The 22,268-nt window shown below is 40.6% G+C and overlaps 1 protein-coding gene across 1 annotated transcript in view; it reads left to right on the top strand.

The window, feature by feature from the left end:
- PHEX (phosphate regulating endopeptidase X-linked) overlaps nucleotides 1-22,268 on the top strand; it is a 323,898-nt gene that overhangs the window by 84,595 nt on the left and 217,035 nt on the right. Inside the window, exons 3-6 of the mRNA XM_075335407.1 lie at nucleotides 2,099-2,260; nucleotides 10,493-10,579; nucleotides 15,487-15,713; nucleotides 19,626-19,694. Coding sequence (XP_075191522.1) covers nucleotides 2,099-2,260; nucleotides 10,493-10,579; nucleotides 15,487-15,713; nucleotides 19,626-19,694 — 545 coding nt within the window. The remainder of the gene's footprint in view (nucleotides 1-2,098; nucleotides 2,261-10,492; nucleotides 10,580-15,486; nucleotides 15,714-19,625; nucleotides 19,695-22,268) is intronic.

Genomic DNA, 22,268 nt, shown 5'->3' with positions numbered 1-22,268 from the left:
CCCATAAAGAATCTATGATGTATTGTCAAGAGAAAGATGAGAGACACCAGACCCAACAATGCAGACAAGCTATCAAAGCAACCTGGGCTTCCATAACTCCTCAGCAGGGCCACAGGCTGATCGCCTCCATGCCATGCCGCATTAATGCAGCAATTCATGCAAAAGGAGCACAGACCAAATATTGAGTGCATTTACTGTACATGTTTTTCAGTAGGCGCCAACATTTCTGAGTTTAAAATCATTTTTTCAGTTTGTCTTATATAATATTCTAATTTTCTGAGATAATGACTTTTGGGTTTTCATTGGCTGTAAGCCATTATCATCAACATTAACATAAATAAACACTTGAAATAGATCCCTCTGTGTGTAATGATGCTATATAATATATATGTTTCCTTTTTGTATTGAATTACTGAAATAAATTAACATTTTGATGATATTCTAATTTATTATTGAGATGCACTTGTAGTGTCATACTGAAACATGTAAAAGTAGAAATATTGGAGAGTGTAGCTCAATACTGACGTGAATGAGAAAGGGTGGAAGTAACCTATAAAATCAGACACAGCTCTAGAAAAAAAAATCTACAATAAAACACATATTTAAATGTTTTAGGATTTGTATTGTACCAGTTATAATATGTTCTTTATTCTAAACCTTCTCTATAAACCCTTTACTCTCTATATAAGATTTATAAATTAATGAGTTTATTTCCATGACAAGCAATACAAGATGTGTAAGTCTATGGATGCAGTCTTTTAGATACGTTCCTATCAATGAAAATTCGTTTAAATCCTATTTCCGAGCTTTAATTATCTGCCTGCAAATGGATAACTATAAAAATGATTTGTGTTGTAAATTGTGACTCTAACTAGTTTTATTCAGTAAGATGGATTGGCTGGCAAACTGCTTCTTTGATGTGAGCGGCTGACTTCATCTAGAACTGGCATCTTGAATTCTGCAATCGTCTTGGTTGTGATGACCCACCTGTGTGTGGGTATTGATCAGTTTCATTGATTGAGAACTCTTGTAACATAGCTGCTCTCACTGCAGCTTATTGTAACATCAATTTTAGATCCTGGAAAGTAAAGCTGCTCGGTTCCAGTCTCCAGCGAAATCTTCTTGTTGGCACTTTTATCTGAGCATGGTTTTTGTAGTTGTCGAAAAACATGCAAGTGTACCCTGTGGAAGTACAGTGAGATATTACAAGCTTAACAATTAAAGTGTGACGTCGCAATACATTGTATCACGAGACTTTTGTCATACAGTTTCAAACTACATTTATTTTGACTAATTATGACTACAAAATGCCTACTCTCATACTTATCTGCTGCCATCTTCATCTTCTGTCACCGCCGCACCCATCGGTCTTCTAAAGTTTGTGACCGGTCAGCTGCTCCAGTGTTTCATAGAGTGACCTGGAGGTCACTCTTCAATGCAATTCTATGATAACCACATTCTGGCTTCTTTCTGGCTTTCATAGACTTGCATTGAGAGCTTTTGACATAACTTTGACTTTTGGACAATCAGAATTTATGGTCACAATATGGTGCCATGGGATTGAAGCACTGTTGGTAAAAGGTGAAGATGCCGGAGGGTGCATATATTTGTAGGAGCAGGAACCATAGTTTTAAAGCATCACTTCAGCACTAAAAAGACCCCACTGGAGTGGTGCTTTAACACTAAAAGTCCCAGAAATTTCGAGCTCCCCCTGAAGTCCCGAAAGAGGGTCAAATGACCAAATACAATAAACTGAATAGAACTAACTAGAAACTAAATGGCTAAACTCAATGGAAAACAACAACCTCTGTGGTGCAACAGTAATGACCTTAATTGCAGAACAAAAGACGGTGATTATAGGAAGTTAGCTAAAATCCTTCAGGTCATTCGACCCGTCTCTGGGTTCCAAAGGTAGAAATGTTAAATGACCCCTCTCTGGGACTTTTAGTGTTAAAAACGGATCAGATGTATGCAGTGTATAGTCATTCTCCACTATCTTACATATTCTCAGCAAGGAAAACATGGGGTTGGTAGAATGAAGTAGAATCATTTTACATCTTCTATTGCTGGTTTAATTTTTTTCTCCTTTATTTTTCAGCTGCTTCTATACGAAACAAAATGAACCTTTCTGTTGACCCTTGTGACAACTTTTTCCAGTTTGCATGTGGTGGCTGGATTGAAGATAATCCAATTCCCGATGACCAATCCAACTATGGAATCTATCCTTGGTTGAGGAATAATGTGGACCTTAAAATAAAAGGTATGTTTGGTTACCACTGAGCTAAATAGCAAGGATCGCTACATGGAAACTTTCAAATAGAAAGACGGACTTTAAATAAAGTTCGGTTTGGGACCTGGACTTGACCTGAAGCCCAATGGAAGTCACTAATTGGGCAGTTTGGGTCTTTTTCTCTGATCTGAAACATTTAAATATGACAGACCCTTTAATGAATAGAAGTGGTTCTATTGTTTTTGCAACCCATCAAGCTCTCACAATTCATGATTAAAGTGGTGTATCTAGAGTTCGATGGGCCCTGGTGCAAAATTTAAACTGTCCCCCTTATGTTGGTCAGATGTATGTATATATATGTATACATTTCGCATTCTAAATCCTATAAAGACATATGAGTTGCCCCCTCCCCATTATGTAGTATTGTCCCCCACTCTGTTGTAGTGTCCCCAATCCTGGGCTCCTTCCTCGTAATATGTCCCCATCCTGGTATATATGCCCCTATCCTGGTAAATATATCCCGCATCCTAGCATATATGTCCATCCATCCTCATATTTATGTCCCATATCCTTGTATACATGTTCCCCCTTCTAGCCCACATCCTGGTGTACATATAACCCAATCCTGGTAAAAATGCTCCCATCCCGGTATATATATATCACCGTCCTGGTATTTATGTCCCCATCCAGGGCCGCTCCTGGTATTTACTGTCCCCCTCCTGGGGCCCTTCTGGTATATACTGTACCCCTGCTGGGCTCCTCCTGGTTATATACTGTCCTCCTCCTGGTATATACTGTCCCCTTCCTGGTACCTACTGTCCCTCTCCTGGTATATATGTCCCCATCCTGGAAATTCTGTCTAATGCAAAAAACAACAATATCATAATCACCATTCCTGGCTCCCATGTCGTGCAGTGTTCTGCTGTGTTGAAGAGGGGAGCCAGGTGATGGCTGGCAGCACTTCCCCTGGCTTCAGTAAATGTCAATGTCTTTGCTTGGCTCCCACTGGGGCCTAAGTTATTAGCCATCACAGTTTCTATTACCTTCATCTGTCCTTGCTGGGTCCTTGTCATAGATAAGGATGGTGACATAAAGTACACGCAAACTCTGATAAAACCACAGGAACTTCTTTATTGCAGATAACTTTTGCTTCTTTCCACGGTTCAGGTACTTAGGACCACTTGTTCTGTATCTGTCCTACCTTGGGGAAAACTTCTCTTTTCCTAGCACTCGCCCTGGGCACTATCCTATCCTATCCTATGCCCTCTTCCTGGCAACTTTTCTCTCCTGGTATCCTCTCCGTGCGGCTGCAGTGTCTCACTTGGGTCTTCGGATGTGTAACACCTCCTGACCAGTTCAGGGTCTCGTCAGTGGTCTTTGTACCCCAACGTCCCACCAGTCCTAGGATGCTTCACAGACCGTCCGGATGGTGAGGTCCCAACACACGGGAGGATTCCTCCCTATCTGGACAGGTCCCAGCTTTGGACCTCTTCCTGTTCCTTCAGCTTCTGCCAGCTTAACTCACCACTTCCTACAAACATTCTAAAACCCTCTGCATTCTCTCCCCCTCCTGTCTCATCTCCCAGGTAACCATCTCTCTACACTTCCTATGTCCTTGCTTTGCTTTATTAACTATTAGGGATGATCGAATACCTCAAATATTCGGCTTCGTGAATATTTGCCGAATAGGTCGCCGCTTTTCGGCTATTCGTGAATATTAGCATGTAAAGCCTGCTTTATACGTAGCAATTTCGCATACGATATCGTATGCGATTTGCAACGCCCCCATCGTATGTGCAGCACATTTAATTTGTTGAACGTGCTGCACATACGAGTAGCCCCCCGTCAAACGTACTTACCTTCCATACGACCTCGATGTGGGCGGCGAACGTCCACTTCCTGGAGTGGGAGGGACGTTCGGGGTCACAGCGACGTCACGCAGCAGCCGGCCAATAGAAGCGGAGGGGCGGAGCTGAGCGGGACGTAAACATCCCACCCATCTCCTTCCTTCCGCATTGTGGGCCGGGAGCCGCAGGACGCTGGTAAGATCTGTTCATCGTTCCCGGGGTGTCACACACTACAATGTGTGCTACCACGGGTACGATGAACAATCTGACGTGCAAATCTACAGAAAGGTACGATGTGTATGCGATGAACGTTTTAACGTTCAATTGCAATTGCACGTACCTGTCACACACTGCAATGTAACTTACAATGCCGGATGTGCGTCACTTACGACGTGACCCCGCCGACACATTGTAAGATACATTGCAGCGTGTAAAGCAGGCTTTAGTCTATGGAAAGCCCGAATTACAACTATTCGGAACTACGGAACTATTCGGGCATCCCATAGACTTACATTGGGCATCGAATATTCGCATAGCGGCGACCTATTCGTTGGATATTCGCGAAGCCGAATATTTGAGGTATTCGATCATCCCTATTAACTAACTACTCATTACAGATTATTTAAAATGTATATTTATATAAACATACACTTTTCTCTGCCACATGCCATATATATATATATATATATATATATATATATATATATAAATATAAATATATACATATATATATATTATAATTACATTCCAGTGACACTACCTTCGTAGGAGAGGGCGCTGTTTGCTATTGCAACACATGACATCATTGCCATGCGCCTCCCTTAGTCACTGGGACACACATGAAAGCTGCCGGCTTCTGTTTGGGCGGTAGTGTGTATCGCAGTACAAAGATCTGACGAGTCTCTGCAACGCGATGCATTTCAGCTGGCTGTAGAGCCTCAGGCGCACATCCAGCTGTAGCAGGGGCTGGAGATGGTGGGCCCCCTACAGTCCCAGGCCTGATCACGATCGATGTGACAGTGATCATTTTGCCCCTGCATGATTAGTCTTTGCTACAACCCTGATATATTGATTTTTGAGGGGTGCGGTTCTATATGAAGGAGTCAGTGTATGCTTATTGTCATCCCTTTTAGAGCCCTTGGATATATCCTAAATAAATATGCCCCATCAATATGAATCAATGTACTTAAATCCCCAATCCAACATTTTTTTTTTTTTTGCCGCTGGTGGAGCACGTTAAATCTAAGCCCCCTGCCCCTGTCATATATATTACCTTCCGAATGCTTCATCATTTTTCGGCGCCACTCTGGTCCCATGGCTCCATCTTTTGCCTGTAAATGTTGAATGGCTAGATGTCAGAAGTTATGTCACAAGCTAGCAATGTAGCTCTATGAGAGCCAGAACAAGGCCACAATAAGGATCTCATAGACTTGTATGAGTTGTGATCTCTGGTGCTCTCCTTGAAACACTGGAGTTGCCGGCAGGTAACAAATCACAGGAAACCGACAGGAGGGCCGCTGTAAAAAATGAAGACCGCGGCAGGTGAGTATAAGATGGAGACCAGGGGACTTACATTTAAATTCCCTTTCCACTGGGGAAATAAAAAAAAAAACAATGATGGAGTGGTGCTTTAAACTCTGAACATTTATGCTGTGCTACATTTGCTTTTTTTGTTTAGCAATTGTTATTAAAGACTTTTCACTGCTGTTAAGTAGAACATTTTGTGTTATACTCGGTGTTTTGATGTTTGCACTTTATTTTTTATTTCCTTCCTGATAGTTTTATGATACATGAATTACCATACAATATATATCTGCTGAATCCACTGCTATTATATGTGCAAACACTGCCAAAAGACAATAACATCAATATAAAGTCAAACAGCTAACCTTTTGCTGATGATGTGGTGCACACTTGTGTTATAGAAAATGGCAATCGTAGTCCTATTTCCCTCTATTTATGGTACTTTTCTCAGCTCAGCTCACTTAGGAAATAATTCCATATGTGATTATCAGTCGGCATTTACAAGGTCTAGTATCTGGGCTATGAAGCAGAAAACATTTGGAACCCACATGTCAGCATTTGCAACAGAAACAATATCTACAGCCAATGAAATAAGACTCTCAAGTGTCCAAGAACATTCAGTACAAATTTATTAGAAACACAATGGACAAGTTTATATACAATATAATTACATGTTTTATGTGTTATACCATCATCACCCAAAAAGCTGTGAAATGTATTTTACCATGGGAAAAAAATAGCTTTGGAAGAATTAAAATACACAGGAAGGGAGTGATAGCACTTACTAAATCACGTACATATATATAATATATATATATGTATATATATATATGCATATATGTAGACTGTGAGCCCTCTATCCTCCTGTACCAGTCTGTGCCTTGTATTGTTTATGATTAATGTACTTGTCCCCATTATGTATACCCCTTTCACATGTAAAGCGCCATGGAATAAATGGCGCTATAATAATAAATAATTTTATTTATATATAGATATATATATATATATATATATATATATATATATATATATAGATAGATAGATAGATATATATTGTGACAGAGAACATTTGTAACTGCTGAATATTCCTGGAACACAATATTGTGCCCTTTTCTAAGGCTATGTGTGCACGTAGCGTTTGTCCCTGCAGAAATTTCTGCAGCGATTTGAACAACATACGTGCGCTTCAAATCGCTGCAGAAAGAGTCCATAATGAAAAAAAAAGCCGATTCCATGCGCTCTGAGTGCAGCCCCTCCCATAGACAGAGCAGGAGTTGCAGGCAGAGCGCAGGAAAGAAGTGACGTCACTTCTTAGAATGAGTGCTTCGGGCAGCAGCGGTGCAGATCGCAGCGTAACTGCATGCAAATACGCAACGTGCGCACATAGCCTAACTCTTTAAAATCAGGGAAACAACTGGCAATTTAGGAACATAACCTTGCCTATTTGCCCCCTCCCCATTATGTAGTAATGTCCCCCACCCTATTGTAATGTCCCCCATCCTGGGCTCCTTCCTCATAAATATGTCCCGCATCCTGGCATATATGTCCATCCATCCTGATATATATGTCCCTCATCCTTGTGTACATGTTCCCAATTCTAGCCTACATCCTGTTGTACATATAACACCATCCTGATAAAAATGTCCGCATCCTGGTATATATGTCCCCCTCCTGGGACACTCCTGGTGTATACTGTCCCCCTGCTGGGCCCCTTCTGGTATATACTGTCCTTCTCCAGCTATATACTGTCCCCTTCCTGGTATCTACTGTCCCTCTTCTGGTATATATGTCCCTATCCTGGAAATTTTGTCTCCATTCTGTCTAATGCAAAAAACAACATTGTACTCACTGTCCTTGGCTCCCATGTTGCACAGTGTCCTGCTGTGTAGAAAAGGGAAACCAGGTGAAGGCCAGCAGCACTTCCCCTGGCTTCAGTAAATGTCAATGTCCGAGCTGGTCTCCCGCTGGGGCCTAAGTCAATAGCCGTCACAGTCTCTATCACCTTCATCTGTCCTTGCTGGGTCCTTGTCATAGATAGGGATGGCGACATAAAGTACACACAGACTCTATATATTGTGACAGAGAACATTTGGCACTTGTGGGTAGCTGGATTTGACACACACTTTGGCACATATGAAATCCATATGAAACTGTACTCAGAAGGAGAACTGCAGCTTCACTCCCTCGTGCTATTGTATTGCTTTTCTGGAATCTGTGTAGGATTCTGAGCTTTTATAGAGGACTTGCAGGTATAGAAAGGAGAACTGTGGTAGCCATTATACCCTAAAATTATATGGCACATAACTCATATATTCACATAAATGGTAAAATAGCAGAAAGAACAAAATGGGCATTGATATCATAAATAACATAAAGGTACATTGCATATCTAGACACATAATTAGGGTTGGAGATGCTAATAGTCAATGGTGACCCATTTTACCATGTAAAACAATGGAAGGAAAGCTTACACAATTGTGCTTTTACATTATGTACAAATATTGCAGGTGGCAAAACTTCACAATGTTTAGATATTGTCCTGATGGTAACGTAGTAACTAGGAGTAGGGGCTCCTAAACTTGCCCTCAGGCTAGTGGGCCGTAACTATCCCTTATCCCTTATCCCAGAGGTTCTTCTAAAGGTGAAGAGCTCTGGACCCACAGCGTAGCCCTGACTCCTGATCAGCCCTAGGTCTAATACCTCTCACCCCCAACCCAGGAGAGAACTGGAACTGTAGTGGTAAATTCCACAAAAAAAGACAGACGGGGGAAAACAAAACTCAAACTCCCAGCAATCAATCACAGAGGGTTAGACAAAACGTGCTCAGAAGAAAATAAAGAAAAGGAAGGAAATAATCAAAAGACACATGTATTTCCACAACACACCAGAATAGAATACAGCAGTACACCAGAAGCTGGATCACCATGCACATAGACCGGAATCGCATGAAGCTATTATCAGTATTGAGGATCAGATTCCACCATCTTTTAAAGGGTGGAGTAGCCTGTGATAGGTCTCCTGTGACAGCCGTGTGACAGATATACAGATCTACTGATGGTGAGATCACTTAAAAATACAATTTGGCACTGATTAGAAAAATCCAAGAAAGCACAATGAAACAGACAATAGTTTTACCACCAACCTTAGCTACAGTTCCATCGTCTTGTTTCAGTCCTCCAATGTTATCATTAGTCTGTGTTAGGAGACATCTGCAAAATCCATAAAGTTTGGTGAAGGGATAAACCAGGAAATTTCATGCAGAATGCAACAGCCAGTATTGTCCCACATGTATAATGGACACATTGGATACTATGGATACAGACTGATGACCGCATTGGAAGATTTATACAAGAAAACAGTTTTTAAACTTTCTTAAGCAGCTTAAATTTGCAATATCATATGATCCTAGGCTTAAATTATTTAGTACATTGAACTCTTAGGCGGGCTTTGCACACTACGACATCGCAGGCCGATGCTGCGATGTCGAGTGCGATAGTCCCCGCCCCCGTCGCAGCAGCGATATGTGGTGATAGCTGGCGTAGCGAAAGTTATCGCTACGCCAGCTTCACACACACACTCACCTGCCGTGCGACGTCCCTGTGGCCGGCGACCCGCCTCCTTGTTAAGGGGGCGGGTCGTGCGGCGTCACTGCGACGTCACACGGTAGGCGGCCAATCAGAGCGGAGGGGCGGAGATGAGCAGGATGTAAACATCCTGCCCACCTCCTTCCTTCCGCATATCCTACGGAAGCCGCAGTGAGGCCGGTAGGAGATGTTCCTCGCTCCTGCGACTTCACACACAGCGATGTGTGCTGCCGCAGGAGCGAGGAACAACATCGGACCATTGCGTCAGCGTAATTATGGATTACGCCGACGCTGTACCGATGATACGATTACGACGCTTTTGCGCTCGTTAATCGTATCATCCAGGCTTTACACACTACGATGTCGCATGCGATGCCGGATGTGCGTCACTTTCAATTTGACCCCACCGACATCGCACCTGCGATGTCGCAGTGTGCAAAGTGCCCCTTACACACAATAAAGCATTGAAAAAATACCCCCGAGACAGGGAAAGATAGAAAAAGACAAACGCGGCGCCAATCTGAGTGCAGTGGGTTTTTTATATATAAAGGTGTTGAAATAGTGGAACTCTCACCTGGTTCAGAGGTTAGAAAGCCTGGAATAATCCAAGAGGAGTTGATCCACTTTCCAATAGGATTATGGTGCAGTATGCAGCAATCGCACTGGATACTATAGAGGAGCCCTCCAGCAGGTCCACTTAGTGAAAGAAGTTCCAAAGGCACTTACCAGTCTTGCGGCGCTCCTGCTACCAATGGTGGAACATATTGGATGATTTTCGGTCATATGGCTAAACAATATATAAATAAGTAAGGAGATATTTTATTTGTACATTAAAATATGGTTAATTATACAACGCGTTTCAGCTCGGATGTTTTATCCTTCAGCCTTCTTCAGGTAGATATATACATCTTCTTTCTCTCAATTATACCTGAAGAAGGCTGAAAGATAAAACATCCGAGCCGAAACGCGTTGTATAATTAACCATATTTTAATGTACTAATAAAATATCTCCTTACTTATTTGTATATTGGTCCAGTCATATGACCGAAAATCATCCAATATGTTCCACCATTGGCAGCAGAAGCATCGCAAGACTGGTAATTGCCTTTGGAACATGATAAAGCATTAGAAGTGACGTACAGCTCCACTCTGCTGCCTCACCTCTCACGACTCACACAAGGGCCGTATTGATTGTTGTGTATCTAATTTGTCAGGCTTTACGCTATTGTCATCATGTTGTTCATAAAGAACTAGACAGTGATATTCTTATTGAGAGCGGTAGACAAAACTGTCATTGTTTATTACAGCTCTTCTGGAGAAACCTATTAGCAAAAGGCGGGATTCAGAGGCTGCACAAAAGGCTAAGACATTTTACAACTCCTGTATGAATGAAAGTAAGTAACAGTAGGGTCTCGCATGACATTAATGATTTTTATACTAAGTTTTCTATTGATAGCTGAAATGATTACCGTATTTGAAGTGCTACAAAAACCTGACCAACAGAATAAAGCAAGTGTGAACAGGTGCAAGCTATTATTTCTGAGTAATATACAAACAAAACAATACAGCAGCACTCTGTAAGCGCTAATATGTATGCAAACATTGAATATATGAAATGTAAACTGCATTACTGCTATATAGAATATCCTTGTAAAATGAAGGTACTTTGTGCACAAATTGGCCAATAGTGCATCCATCAGCCATGACAAGGCGACCTTTCTCTTGTAAGACTCTAAACCTAATATCTATCAAGCATGTCTCTCCTGGGCTAAAAGCCTATTATTGAATGTAGATCAGTATATTATCTCAGTCTTATTCTTCTTATATAGCACTGACAAAATTCACAGTGAATTTTTTTTATTGTACTGAAGCACAAAAGCTTGGACAATAAACCGATTAACGTTTGTGATAGAATTATGTGACCAAAAAGATCGAACTATCCCCAATCTCTGTAAGCTCTCCTTTACACATCTTTGTCTGCGGTACCTGTAACAAATACCAGAGACATTGACACATGTAGACCCATTAAATTCAATAGGTTTGAGCACACGTCTGTGTTTTTACATGGACCGTGTGTCCATATGGAGCACACGCGTGTCTGTGTGTTCCGCATGGCATGTCCGTTTTCTGCTGGCAGCACGGGGGTCACACACACTGCACACTGATGTGATCTGTGTGATATCAGTGTGAGATGTACCAGAGAAAACACATGAAACACTTCGAATTTGTTTTTTTTTATATATACTTACCTGTCTCTGGCACTGCTGTCTCTGCGGTTGCTTCTGGGTGCAGCTCATTAAGTTCATGCATATTCACTGCACTCATGGTACATCCAGAAGTAACACCAGCGCCGGACACAGCAGTGCTGGAGACAGGTAAGTATACCAGCTCATGCTGTCTGTGTGCTATCTAGATGACACACGGCTAGCGCACAGACAGCACACATAGAACACACATACGAACACACAGATGGCCTTACGTACCTTCCCCACAGATAGTCACACACCTACATTTATTGCACGGATGTGTGAAAGAGGCCTTAAGACTGAACGATCTGGTAGGTAGGTATTGCTATCTCAGAAGATACAACATATTTATACAATAGATATATGTATCGTGTGACTCACTTAGGTATAGCTTCCAGATTTAGGATCTTAACATAACCCAAATTTGTCCCCATTGCTCCTTGTATCCAACTCCTCTCTCACCAGGCAAAACTGATTAGATATTACTATAATACACATCTTCAAATGAAGCTCTTATATTCATGCTCTACACTAATGATACATCCAGTAGGCCAACACACTGCAGATTGTATGAGAAAAAGAACAAGGGTAGTGTGCAAAAAGAGGGATATACCTTTGTCAAGTACAAAAATAGGTCTTTATTAGATTTAAGGCACAAGAACACACATTTAAAAGGATTTAAAAAGGCCAATAGCCACAATAAACACAACTTTGTCCATATAGGAAACAAAATATAACTCCTCCTTCCTAAAGGCAATATAAGATGTTTAAGAGAGCAGACTCCCATGGCATACTGTATATATAAATTGTACATAAACCACAGGACAAGTTTGTTATATATAACGATCCATATTGTGTAACAATGAGGCTTAACAAATACACTTGGAATATTATAAGCAATATACACAAATAATATAGATATCTAGTCAACATAAAGCCCAATAAACAGGTAAATAAGACCAAGATATATGCCAACAGGATCCCTATAGGTAAATAACCCAGCAGGTGTAAATCCTAGGATTATGTAGACTAGATATCTGTTATTTGTGTATATTGCTTAGAATATTCCAAGTGTATTTGTTAAGCCTCATTGTAACACATTATGTATCTTTATATATAACAAACTTGTCCTGTGGTTTATGTACAATTTATATACAGTACAGACCAAAAGTTTGGACACACCTCATCTCTAGAACAACTATTAAGAGGAAATTTTGTTCAGCAGGCCTTCATGATAAAATTATGCTTATGATTAAGGACTTATCTACATTCCAACTGTCCGAAACGCGTCAAGCCATGATGTTTTCATGGAACCGATGATGTTTTTCTTGTATTTTTAATCGTTGAATAAAGTTTCTACACTTTTATATATTTTTCGTTGGATTTATATTTTTCCTATCCTGGAATTGGTGCTGAGTCTCGTCCTTTCTCCGTGCTATGATAAAATAGCTGCCAGGAAACCACTGCTAAGGACAGGCAACAAGCAGAAGAGACTTGTTTGGGCTAAAGAACACAAGGGATGGACATTAGACCAGTGGAAATCTGTGCTTTGGTCTGATGAGTCCAAATTTGAGATCTTTGGATCCAACCACCGTGTCTTTGTAGAAAAGGTGAACGGATGAACTCTTCATGGCTGGTTCCCACCGTGAAGCATGGAGGAGGAGGTGTGATGGTGTGGGGGTGCTTTGCTGCTGACTCTGTTGGGGATTTATTCAAAATTGAAGGCATACAGAACCAGCATGCCTACCACAGCATCTTTCAGCGGCGTGCTATTCCATCCGGTTTGCGCTTAGTTGGACCATCATGTATTTTTCAACAGGACAATGACCCCAAACACACCTCCAGGCTGTGTAAGGGCTATTGACTAAGAAGGAGAGTGATGGGGTGCTACGCCAAATGACCTGGTCTCCACAGTCACCAGACTCGAACCCAATCGAGATGGTTTGGGGTGAGTTAGACCGCAGAGTGAAGGCAAAAGGGCCAACAAGTGCTAAGCATCTCTGGGAACTCCTTCAAGACTGTTGGAAAACCATTTCCGGTGACTACCTCTTGAAGCTCATCAAGAGAATGCCAAGAGTCTGCAAAGTAGTAATGAAAGCAAAAGGTGGCTACTTTGAAGAACCTAGAATATAAGACATATTTCCAGTTGTTTCAAACTTTTTTAAGTATTTCACTCCACATGTTTTAATTCATAGTTTTGATGCCTTCAATGTGAATCTTCAATTTTTAGAGTCATAAAAATAAAGAAAACTCTTTAAATTAGGAGGTGTGTCCAAACTTTTGGTCTGTACTGTATATGCCCTGGGAGTCCGCTCTCTTAAACATCTTATATTGCCTTTGAGAAGGAGGAGTTATATTTTGTTTCCTATAGGAACAAAATTGTGTTTATTGTGGTTATTGGCCTTTTTTAAATGCTTTTAAATGTGTGTTCTTGTGTCTTAAATCTAATAAAGACCTATTTTTGTATTTGACAGAGGTGTATCCCTCTTTTTGCACACTAGCCTTGTTCTTTTTCTCATACTTCTTTTTGGGTGTGCTGAGGTGATCCCTTTTCTCTATTTATGGGTTTACTGGTTCCCATAGGTGGTGCCCTCTACAGGTTGTTTCTTCATACTGCAGATTGTTACACATAAATTTGCCCAATCAGTATTATATTCCCCACATTAGTGGTGAAGCTTCAAATTAATAATTGTACATCAGGTTTGAAAAAGGTATATCAAACCAATAAAGCTACAGAAATAAATCATAATTAAAATTTTATTTTTATTAAACAGTATTTATATTAAAAGTTGTAAAAATTCATGTAAGATAATACCACATTATAACAACCAGAAACGTGGACAAGAAGTATAAAGCATGGTGGTTTGAAGTAACAGTGATCCATAACATCAAGCAAAATACAACATTCAAAATAAATAAACAAAAACCATGCAAAGTGCTTAGTGCTTGTATTAATAAATAGAATGTAATATATATATATGTATAAATTTATAATAAATATAGTGCTGATAACTTTCAGAATCACAACTAGTAAATTATAAAGTGAATAGTGCTTGTATGTATCAGCAGCATAAGTTGTCAGATTGCTGCAGCATAATGCAGAGAAAGTGCTAAGTGCCGTGTTAGGATCACTGACAGTCACCAAATCAGTTTAAATAGAAAGGTATGCCGATAATCTAGCTCAGCCCTGATAGTAATTAAATGGCCCAGTCATATATAGTTACATGAATATGGGAGAAGCAAAGAAAGGCATATACCTTTATAAGATTACTGCAGTCCACGTCCCGTCACCCCAACATGTTTTGCCACTGCTTCTTCGGGAGGCGTCTCCCGAAGAAGCAGTGGCGAAACATGTTGGGGTGACGGGACGTGGACTGCAGTAATCTTATAAAGGTATATGCCTTTCTTTGCTTCTCCCATATTCATGTAACTATATATGACTGGGCCATTTAATTACTATCAGGGCTGAGCTAGATTATCGGCATACCTTTCTATTTAAACTGATTTGGTGACTGTCAGTGATCCTAACACGGCACTTAGCACTTTCTCTGCATTATGCTGCAGCAATCTGACAACTTATGCTGCTGATACATACAAGCACTATTCACTTTATAATTTACTAGTTGTGATTCTGAAAGTTATCAGCACTATATTTATTATAAATTTATACATATATATATTACATTCTATTTATTAATACAAGCACTAAGCACTTTGCATGGTTTTTGTTTATTTATTTTGAATGTTGTATTTTGCTTGATGTTATGGATCACTGTTACTTCAAACCACCATGCTTTATACTTCTTGTCCACGTTTCTGGTTGTTATAATGTGGTATTATCTTACATGAATTTTTACAACTTTTAATATAAATACTGTTTAATAAAAATAAAATTTTAATTATTGATTTATTTCTGTAGCTTTATTGGTTTGATATACCTTTTTCAAACCTGATGTACAATACTGCAGATTGTGTTACGTTTGACAATTGGTTGACAGTTAAATTTGGATTAACTCACTATTTGACTTGTTCTTTTTCACTGTGCTATGTTGCAGCTGAAATAGAGGTAGCTGACATGAAGCCTCTAATAAAACTACTAAAGCAATCATTACTTCGCTGGCCGGTGCTGGAATCCAACCTTGGAAGTGAAGGCAGGTGGTCAGAAAGGAAGTTTAACTTTCTTCAGACTCTAGCAGAACTCCGAGGTCAATACAGTACTTCAGTCTTCATGCGGGTCTATGTGGCCACAGATGACAAACTATCTAATAACTTTATAATAAAGGTAATGATTTAGATATACACTTGTTATTCATCTTCAAAAAAAAAATCAAATATACATAATTTCATTTTATTTAAATTCCAATTTCTTTAAAGATATTTTTATAAACCAAGTTTATATTTCAAGTCTATCCTGAGGTTCAAACAGAGTTTTGTTTATTCTTTAGATCCTTTTTGTAATTTTTTTTTCCCATGGAGTATTATCCTAAGGACTCCATACTAGCTGGATCTCTGCAAAACATTCAGTACCTTCCAAGAGCATCAATGATATGAATAAGAATTGGTTTCACTAGATAGCTTGTATTTCTTTTTAATTTTATATTGTACTAGCTGTAGTACATGGGCGTTACCTGGGATAGTAACTGACTTTCTGTCTCTCTCCCAGTCTCTGTCTGTCTGTCTGTCTCTGTCTGTCTCTTTGCTTGTCTGTCTCTGTCTGTCTGTCTCTATCCATGTGTGTCTGTCTCTATCCATGTGTATCTGCCTATATCCATGCCTGTCTCTCTGTCTATCTCTCTGTCTGTGTCTATCTCTCTGTCTGTCTGTGTCTATCTCTCTTTCTGTCTCTCTCTATCTCTATGTCTGTCTGTCAGTCTCTTTCCCCGTCTCTCTTTCCCCCGTCTCTCTTTCCCCATCTGTCTCTTTCTCCGTCTGTCTCTTTCCCCATCTATCTCTTTCCACGTTTGTCTCTTTCCCCATCTGTCTCTTTCCCTGTGTGTCTCTTTCCTTGCCTCTTTCCCTGTCTGTCTCTTTCTCTGTCTCTCTTTCCCTGTCTCTCTTTCCCTGTCTGTCTCTTTCCCTGTCTGTCTCTTTCCCTATCTGTCTCTTTCCCTGTCTGTCTCTTTCCCTGCTTGTCTCTTTCCCTGTCTGTCTCTTTCCCTGTCTGTCTCTTTCCCTGTCTGTCTCTTTCCCTGTCTGTCTCTTTCCCTGTCTGTCTGTATCTTCCTCTGTCTGTCTCTATCCGTCTCCGCACCAACATCACATTAGCTCACACATAAGCTTCTTATACTAACAATTTATTTTGTTCCTATAGCAACCAATCACAGCTGCTATTAATGACTATAGCTCACAACTCCATTGACTTTAATGGAGAGAGTTTTTTTGTAGAGTAACTGTAAAGCACGGGGTTAAATTTTCCTTTCAAAACATAGTCTATGATATTCCCTGAGGCACATGGGATGTCTTAGCAAAAGTTTGTGACTGTAAATGTGATGGTTCAGATTCCTTTAGCGGACACACACACACACACACACACACACACACACACACACACACACTCAGCTTTATATATTAGATTCTTACTATTGGCAATCTGATGTTTCCATTGTGAACTCTGGCTTAAGATCTGCTCTATACAGCTCAGGTCAAATCAGGGCAATAGAAAATATTTAACTATGGGAACATGAAAAATGTATAGTTGTGTAGTTACTTGTGGTCCATCTGTCCCATTATAGTGAACCTGTCAGGTTCTCTATGCACCCAGAACACAAGCAGTTCTGGGTGCATATTGCTAATCCCTGCCTAACTGTCCCTGCATGTAGTAGCATATATAAAGAGATCTGTAGGAAAAGTATTTCTAAAGATACTTTATGATATGCTAATGAGTGCAGGGACTAGTCTCAAGGGCATTAGTTCCTGCGCTCATTCCGTTCTCTTAGCATGTTAGTACACCCACAGGAGCGTGCTAATATGCTATTCAGTGCCCATTGCCTAGCGTAATCATCAACAATGATGCTCGTACCTATCCATTCTCACTGCTTCAGAACGCCGGGTTTAGGGTCAGTGTGCATGATCTGAATGTCCCGCACTTCCGGTCATGCACACTATGAAGCCGGGTGTACGTGTCTCTGCATCAGAGAAGTCTAGTGCGCATGACTGGAAGTGCCCAGACTTCTGATCATGTGTACTGCCCGGCGTCTGAGGCAGTGACAACGGACACAGGTACACGCATCACTGCTGAGGTCGCTGGGCAATAGGCATTGAATACTATGTTAGCACGCCCCATGCTAAGAAGGCGGAATGAGAGCAGGAACTAACGCCCTTGCGACTAGTCCCTGGCCTCATTAGCGTATCATAGAGGATCTTTGGAAATACTTTTTCTAAAGATCTCTTTATGTATGCTACTAGATGCAGGGACAGGGATTAGAAATATGCACCCAGAACAGCTTGGGGTTCTGGGTGCATATTGCACCTGACAGGTTCCCTTTAAAATAATATCCCATGTGCTCCTTTTAGAAGGTATTAATGTCCCCTTCTTGGTTCCTTAAAAAGTAATTATGCCACCTATTTTCCATGCTCCCAAAAAAAGAAAATTTGTTCTCACCTATTCTGACAATAAAGTCTTCTTTTCCCCTGTGCAATACTGTGGAAAAAACAGTTCAATAGCGTCTTACCCAATGAAAGAAAAATAAAAGAGAAAGCATACCCCTGACCTTGTCTGGTTGTGTGACCCACAACTAGTATAGAAGTGATAACAGCTGCTGCAAGATCCACAAGCCCTAAGGCTGGGGGTAACAGATTTGGATAAGCGTGGAACAGTGCCTATTCTGAGGAAGGAGGGAAGTTTCACTACGAAATACGTTAATAAAGCATCTTTTCATCCACTTCAAGTATTAGATCTTCGGTTTAAACACAGCAACGCAGATGGATCCACACCTCTCCAAGTTCTTATCTGTTCTTTTTCCTTGCACATAGAATGGCCATCACTGGTGGCGCCATGAAGTGAAATCATTGCACTGCCAGCTATGGGACACTGACATGTTGTAGGCTTACATCAGTCTTCATACACAAGACGGAGAATGGTTGGGCAAGAAACCTTTGACTACCTGCTGTACCATAGGTTCCATCTGAATTTACATCATCTTGGTGCTGATACAGTTCAAAGTGGTGCTTGTGACCATCACATTTTTTAACTCTAGCAACACCACTTCTTCAGGGTGCAAAATTAAAGTGGAAAATAAGTACTATTTAGTTTTTATTTCTCCTTTGAAATTTAGCATCCCTAAGGCGGGTTTTACACGTTGCGACATCGCTACCGTTATATCGTCGGGGTCACGTCGTTAGTGACGCACATCCGGCGCCGGTAGCGACATTGCAACATGTAAAGCCTAGGTGCGATGATGAACGAGCACAGAAGCGTACAATATCGCTGATCTGTGTAACGTCGTTCATTTCCATAATGTCGGTTCGACCGCAGGTACGATGTTGTTTGTCGTTCCTGCAGCTCCACACATCGCTGTGTGTAAACCCACAGAAGCGACAAACATCTCCTTACCTGCGTCCCGCCGGCAATGCGGAAGGGAGAAGGTGGGCGGGATGTTATGTCCCGCTCATCTCCGCCCCTCCGCTTCTATTGGCCGGCCGATTAGTGACGACACGGCGACGTCGCTGTGACGCCGAACGCACCTCCCCCTTGAAGGAGGGATTGTTCGCCAGTCACAGCGACGTCGCCGACCAGGTATGTGCGTGTGAAGCTGCCGTAGCCATAATGTTCACTACGGCTGCAATCACCACATATCGCATGTGTGACGGGGGCAGGTGCTATTGCGCTGGACATCGCTAGCAAGTGCTAGCGATGTCGCAACGTGTAAAGTACCCCTAAGACTTTTGCTTTTAGGGCAACCACCCCTGTGCCCCACCCAACGCCCCTGAAAACACATGTAACTTGAGCTACATTTTTGCCGTGTAGAGATCAAATACCAAACTACTTGACATTGTAATTTAGCTATTTCACAAGCCCCATGTCCACAATCATAAACGAGGGACCAGTTTTTATGTCTCGTCATATTCGTCTCAATGGTGGTTACAGAAGAATATGCATTTTGTTCAGTCGCCGCTGACAGCTGTAGAGAATATGTTCAATTGTTTTCATCTAGTTTGTATATCTACTCAAATAAAAAATATCCTTTATTTGCAGTTTGACCAAGGATCCCTGTCACTATTATCTCACGAGGATTACCTTGATAATAGCACTACCGCACTTAGAGTAAGTATTGATACTTCAGTTGTAGCTGTATATATCAGAGATGAGCAATAGTATACCCACAGAAATGCAATGGAGTTCTACTCAGTACAGCTATATTCACGTCAGTGTTTGCCGTCCTAACAAATCATATTTTTATGGGTTCATTCACATGTCACCTTTTTTACTAACTGGTGATTTGCATAAATCATCATATTATGGTCCATTTTCCAGGTAGAACGCATCCGCTGAAGAGAAGTGGTGCGCGAGAAAAGCAAAGTCCATGGATGGCATCCTTGTGCTGTCTGTTTTTTTCTATATGGTTTCTAGGAGAAGTATAACATACAAGAAAAACAGATGACACACAAAGAGTAAAAGCAAAGACATGGACCAAAAGTAGATCCAATATGTTGGTGACAACCTGCCCATTTATTGTGGTCTAGAAGTTATTATAATATGTTCTAGGTTCTTCCTAGTGTGATGTATTTCCTACGTTTTCTTGCTCATGCCGAGTGGCTTCCTACAACAAAACCAATAGAAAAGGTAGCCAAGGACAATACAATAATAAAATATCAAATTTTTATTAAAGATAATGGTAAAAACAGTACATGCAAGGGTGAGTAATGAACAAAGTGCCGAGGCACCACAAGACTCAGCAAATGGGTTTGCAAACAGAAAATCAATAGATTACATAGGGATAAAGGTATATGTTACATTCTAAATATCTGTCCCCATCATGGGTATAGCAGTCATTTAGATGAATGTGATCTACAGGCAGATCATATGATATAATTAACTGTTCGCATATCACTAAAAGGCATAAACACAGGAAGAAAAAAACAAGGAGAAATACCAAGGAAATCCCATCATAGGGGTAGATTACCTGTTGCCATTAGCCACTGCTGAGCCACACCAACACGTGTTTCGGCCTTAGCCTTCGTCAGGGAGGTGTGTGACCAAATGGGAATGGGACCTGGGTGTGGTGTGGAGGGAGGCAGGTTCTGAAAACATTTCTGAATATCGGGAATTTTTTTTGTGTTCGCTATCATTCCAGAATTTCATAAAGAAGTTGTGCTATATGTTATGGTGGAGCTTATCTTTTAAAGCATGCCTCTAGTCAAAATACAAAAACATGGCATTGCTGTTAAATCTCTACATTTAGACTTCTATAGCAGAATTAAGCTTGAGCTTTAGAAATCTCATGTTTTCGGTGTTTTTTTTTATAGACCGGACATAGCTATAAGACAGGTTTTTGGCTTCAGGTTACCTGTAACTCAGACATTTATTTTAGATTATTCTCAAAAACAAGAAATGTTGGTGTCTGCAATGCAAAGGCGAGATCATAAACCAAAATTGCATTTGTTTTTCCTCCTAATTGGGTTTGAACAGCACTAAAGAAACCTAATAAGATATGTGAATTTTAACAACAAATGTAGCCATTTTTTTCATGTATGAAACTTTGAAAATTTTTACTGTATTAGATGTTGGAAATATCATACTGCATTGTGATACTACCAAATTGAGGATGACAGATACAATGTACAAATGTAACTGTGGCCACGCAGTGCTATGGCTGCTAAGGCCAAGTTCCCCGTGCCTCCGTGTTGTCACTAATCATAATTAGCAGTTGATACTACCATGTACCGTATCACAGTCCTTGATAAAATATAGGCCACCTTACACATTAGATAGGCAATTGTTTCGCTGACAGCTATTTCTCCCTACTCCACCATATACAGTTCATCTTGATCGAATTCTCCTTGTTCTCTATGAGACAGCCCCTATCAGATTCCTCTAGTAGCAGTCTATCTTCTCACTGAGCAAAAGGATCGGTCATTAAAATCCCAATGGTTGAATACTTCTCTTCCTCAACATCATCTGTCAGGAAAAGTTGGAAGGTCCCCATAGATGGGTGGCCGATCCTGACAAAATTAGTGGGTTTGGAAGACTAATGTTTATGGGCTTCTACACGCAGTCCTTTATAGTGTAACACATGTACATTACAGTGATCTGTCCCTCCCTACATTAAGCATATCATACATCTTCCATCACCCTATTTTACTGCCCATGTCTGCGACATTGTATTTGTTTATTTACTGTGTAATTAGGAAATTTTATTTCACAATTTCCAAAATCAGATTCCACTCGTCACAGTAAGGGCCGTAATGCTGTAAAGAGAAGTCTGCAGGCATAGCCTTAGATGAGCTCCCCTCTGCGCTGATTCTATTGATGCCAGTTATTGATTTAGCTTTATATCCTATCAAATACACAATGCAAGGTCACTCCGACTCTTACAAGTAAAAGTTCCATCAACCCTTACTTGTCTGTTTAGCACCAAATGAACTGATTTCAGCCCTGAAACAACACTGCAAACACATTGCAGAGGATTGATTTCTAACCTGATTTCATCTATAATCTTTTGTTCTTTCTGAATGCTTCAGGGTTTTTGCAACCTCATATCTATTTTCAGCAGTGCAAAATTAGAAAAGTAAAAAGTAAAATGGAATATTAAACCATTACAAGTAAATACACCATACATATCTTTTCATGTATCTGTTAGCTACAGTATGTTTCATGGACAGCTTGAAGGGATTTTAT

Source organism: Anomaloglossus baeobatrachus, chromosome 2, assembly GCF_048569485.1.
Source record: "Anomaloglossus baeobatrachus isolate aAnoBae1 chromosome 2, aAnoBae1.hap1, whole genome shotgun sequence".
Taxonomy (NCBI): Eukaryota; Metazoa; Chordata; class Amphibia; order Anura; family Aromobatidae; genus Anomaloglossus; species Anomaloglossus baeobatrachus.
Note: the sequence above shows the minus strand (reverse complement) of the source record. Positions and strands in the feature narration are given on the sequence as shown.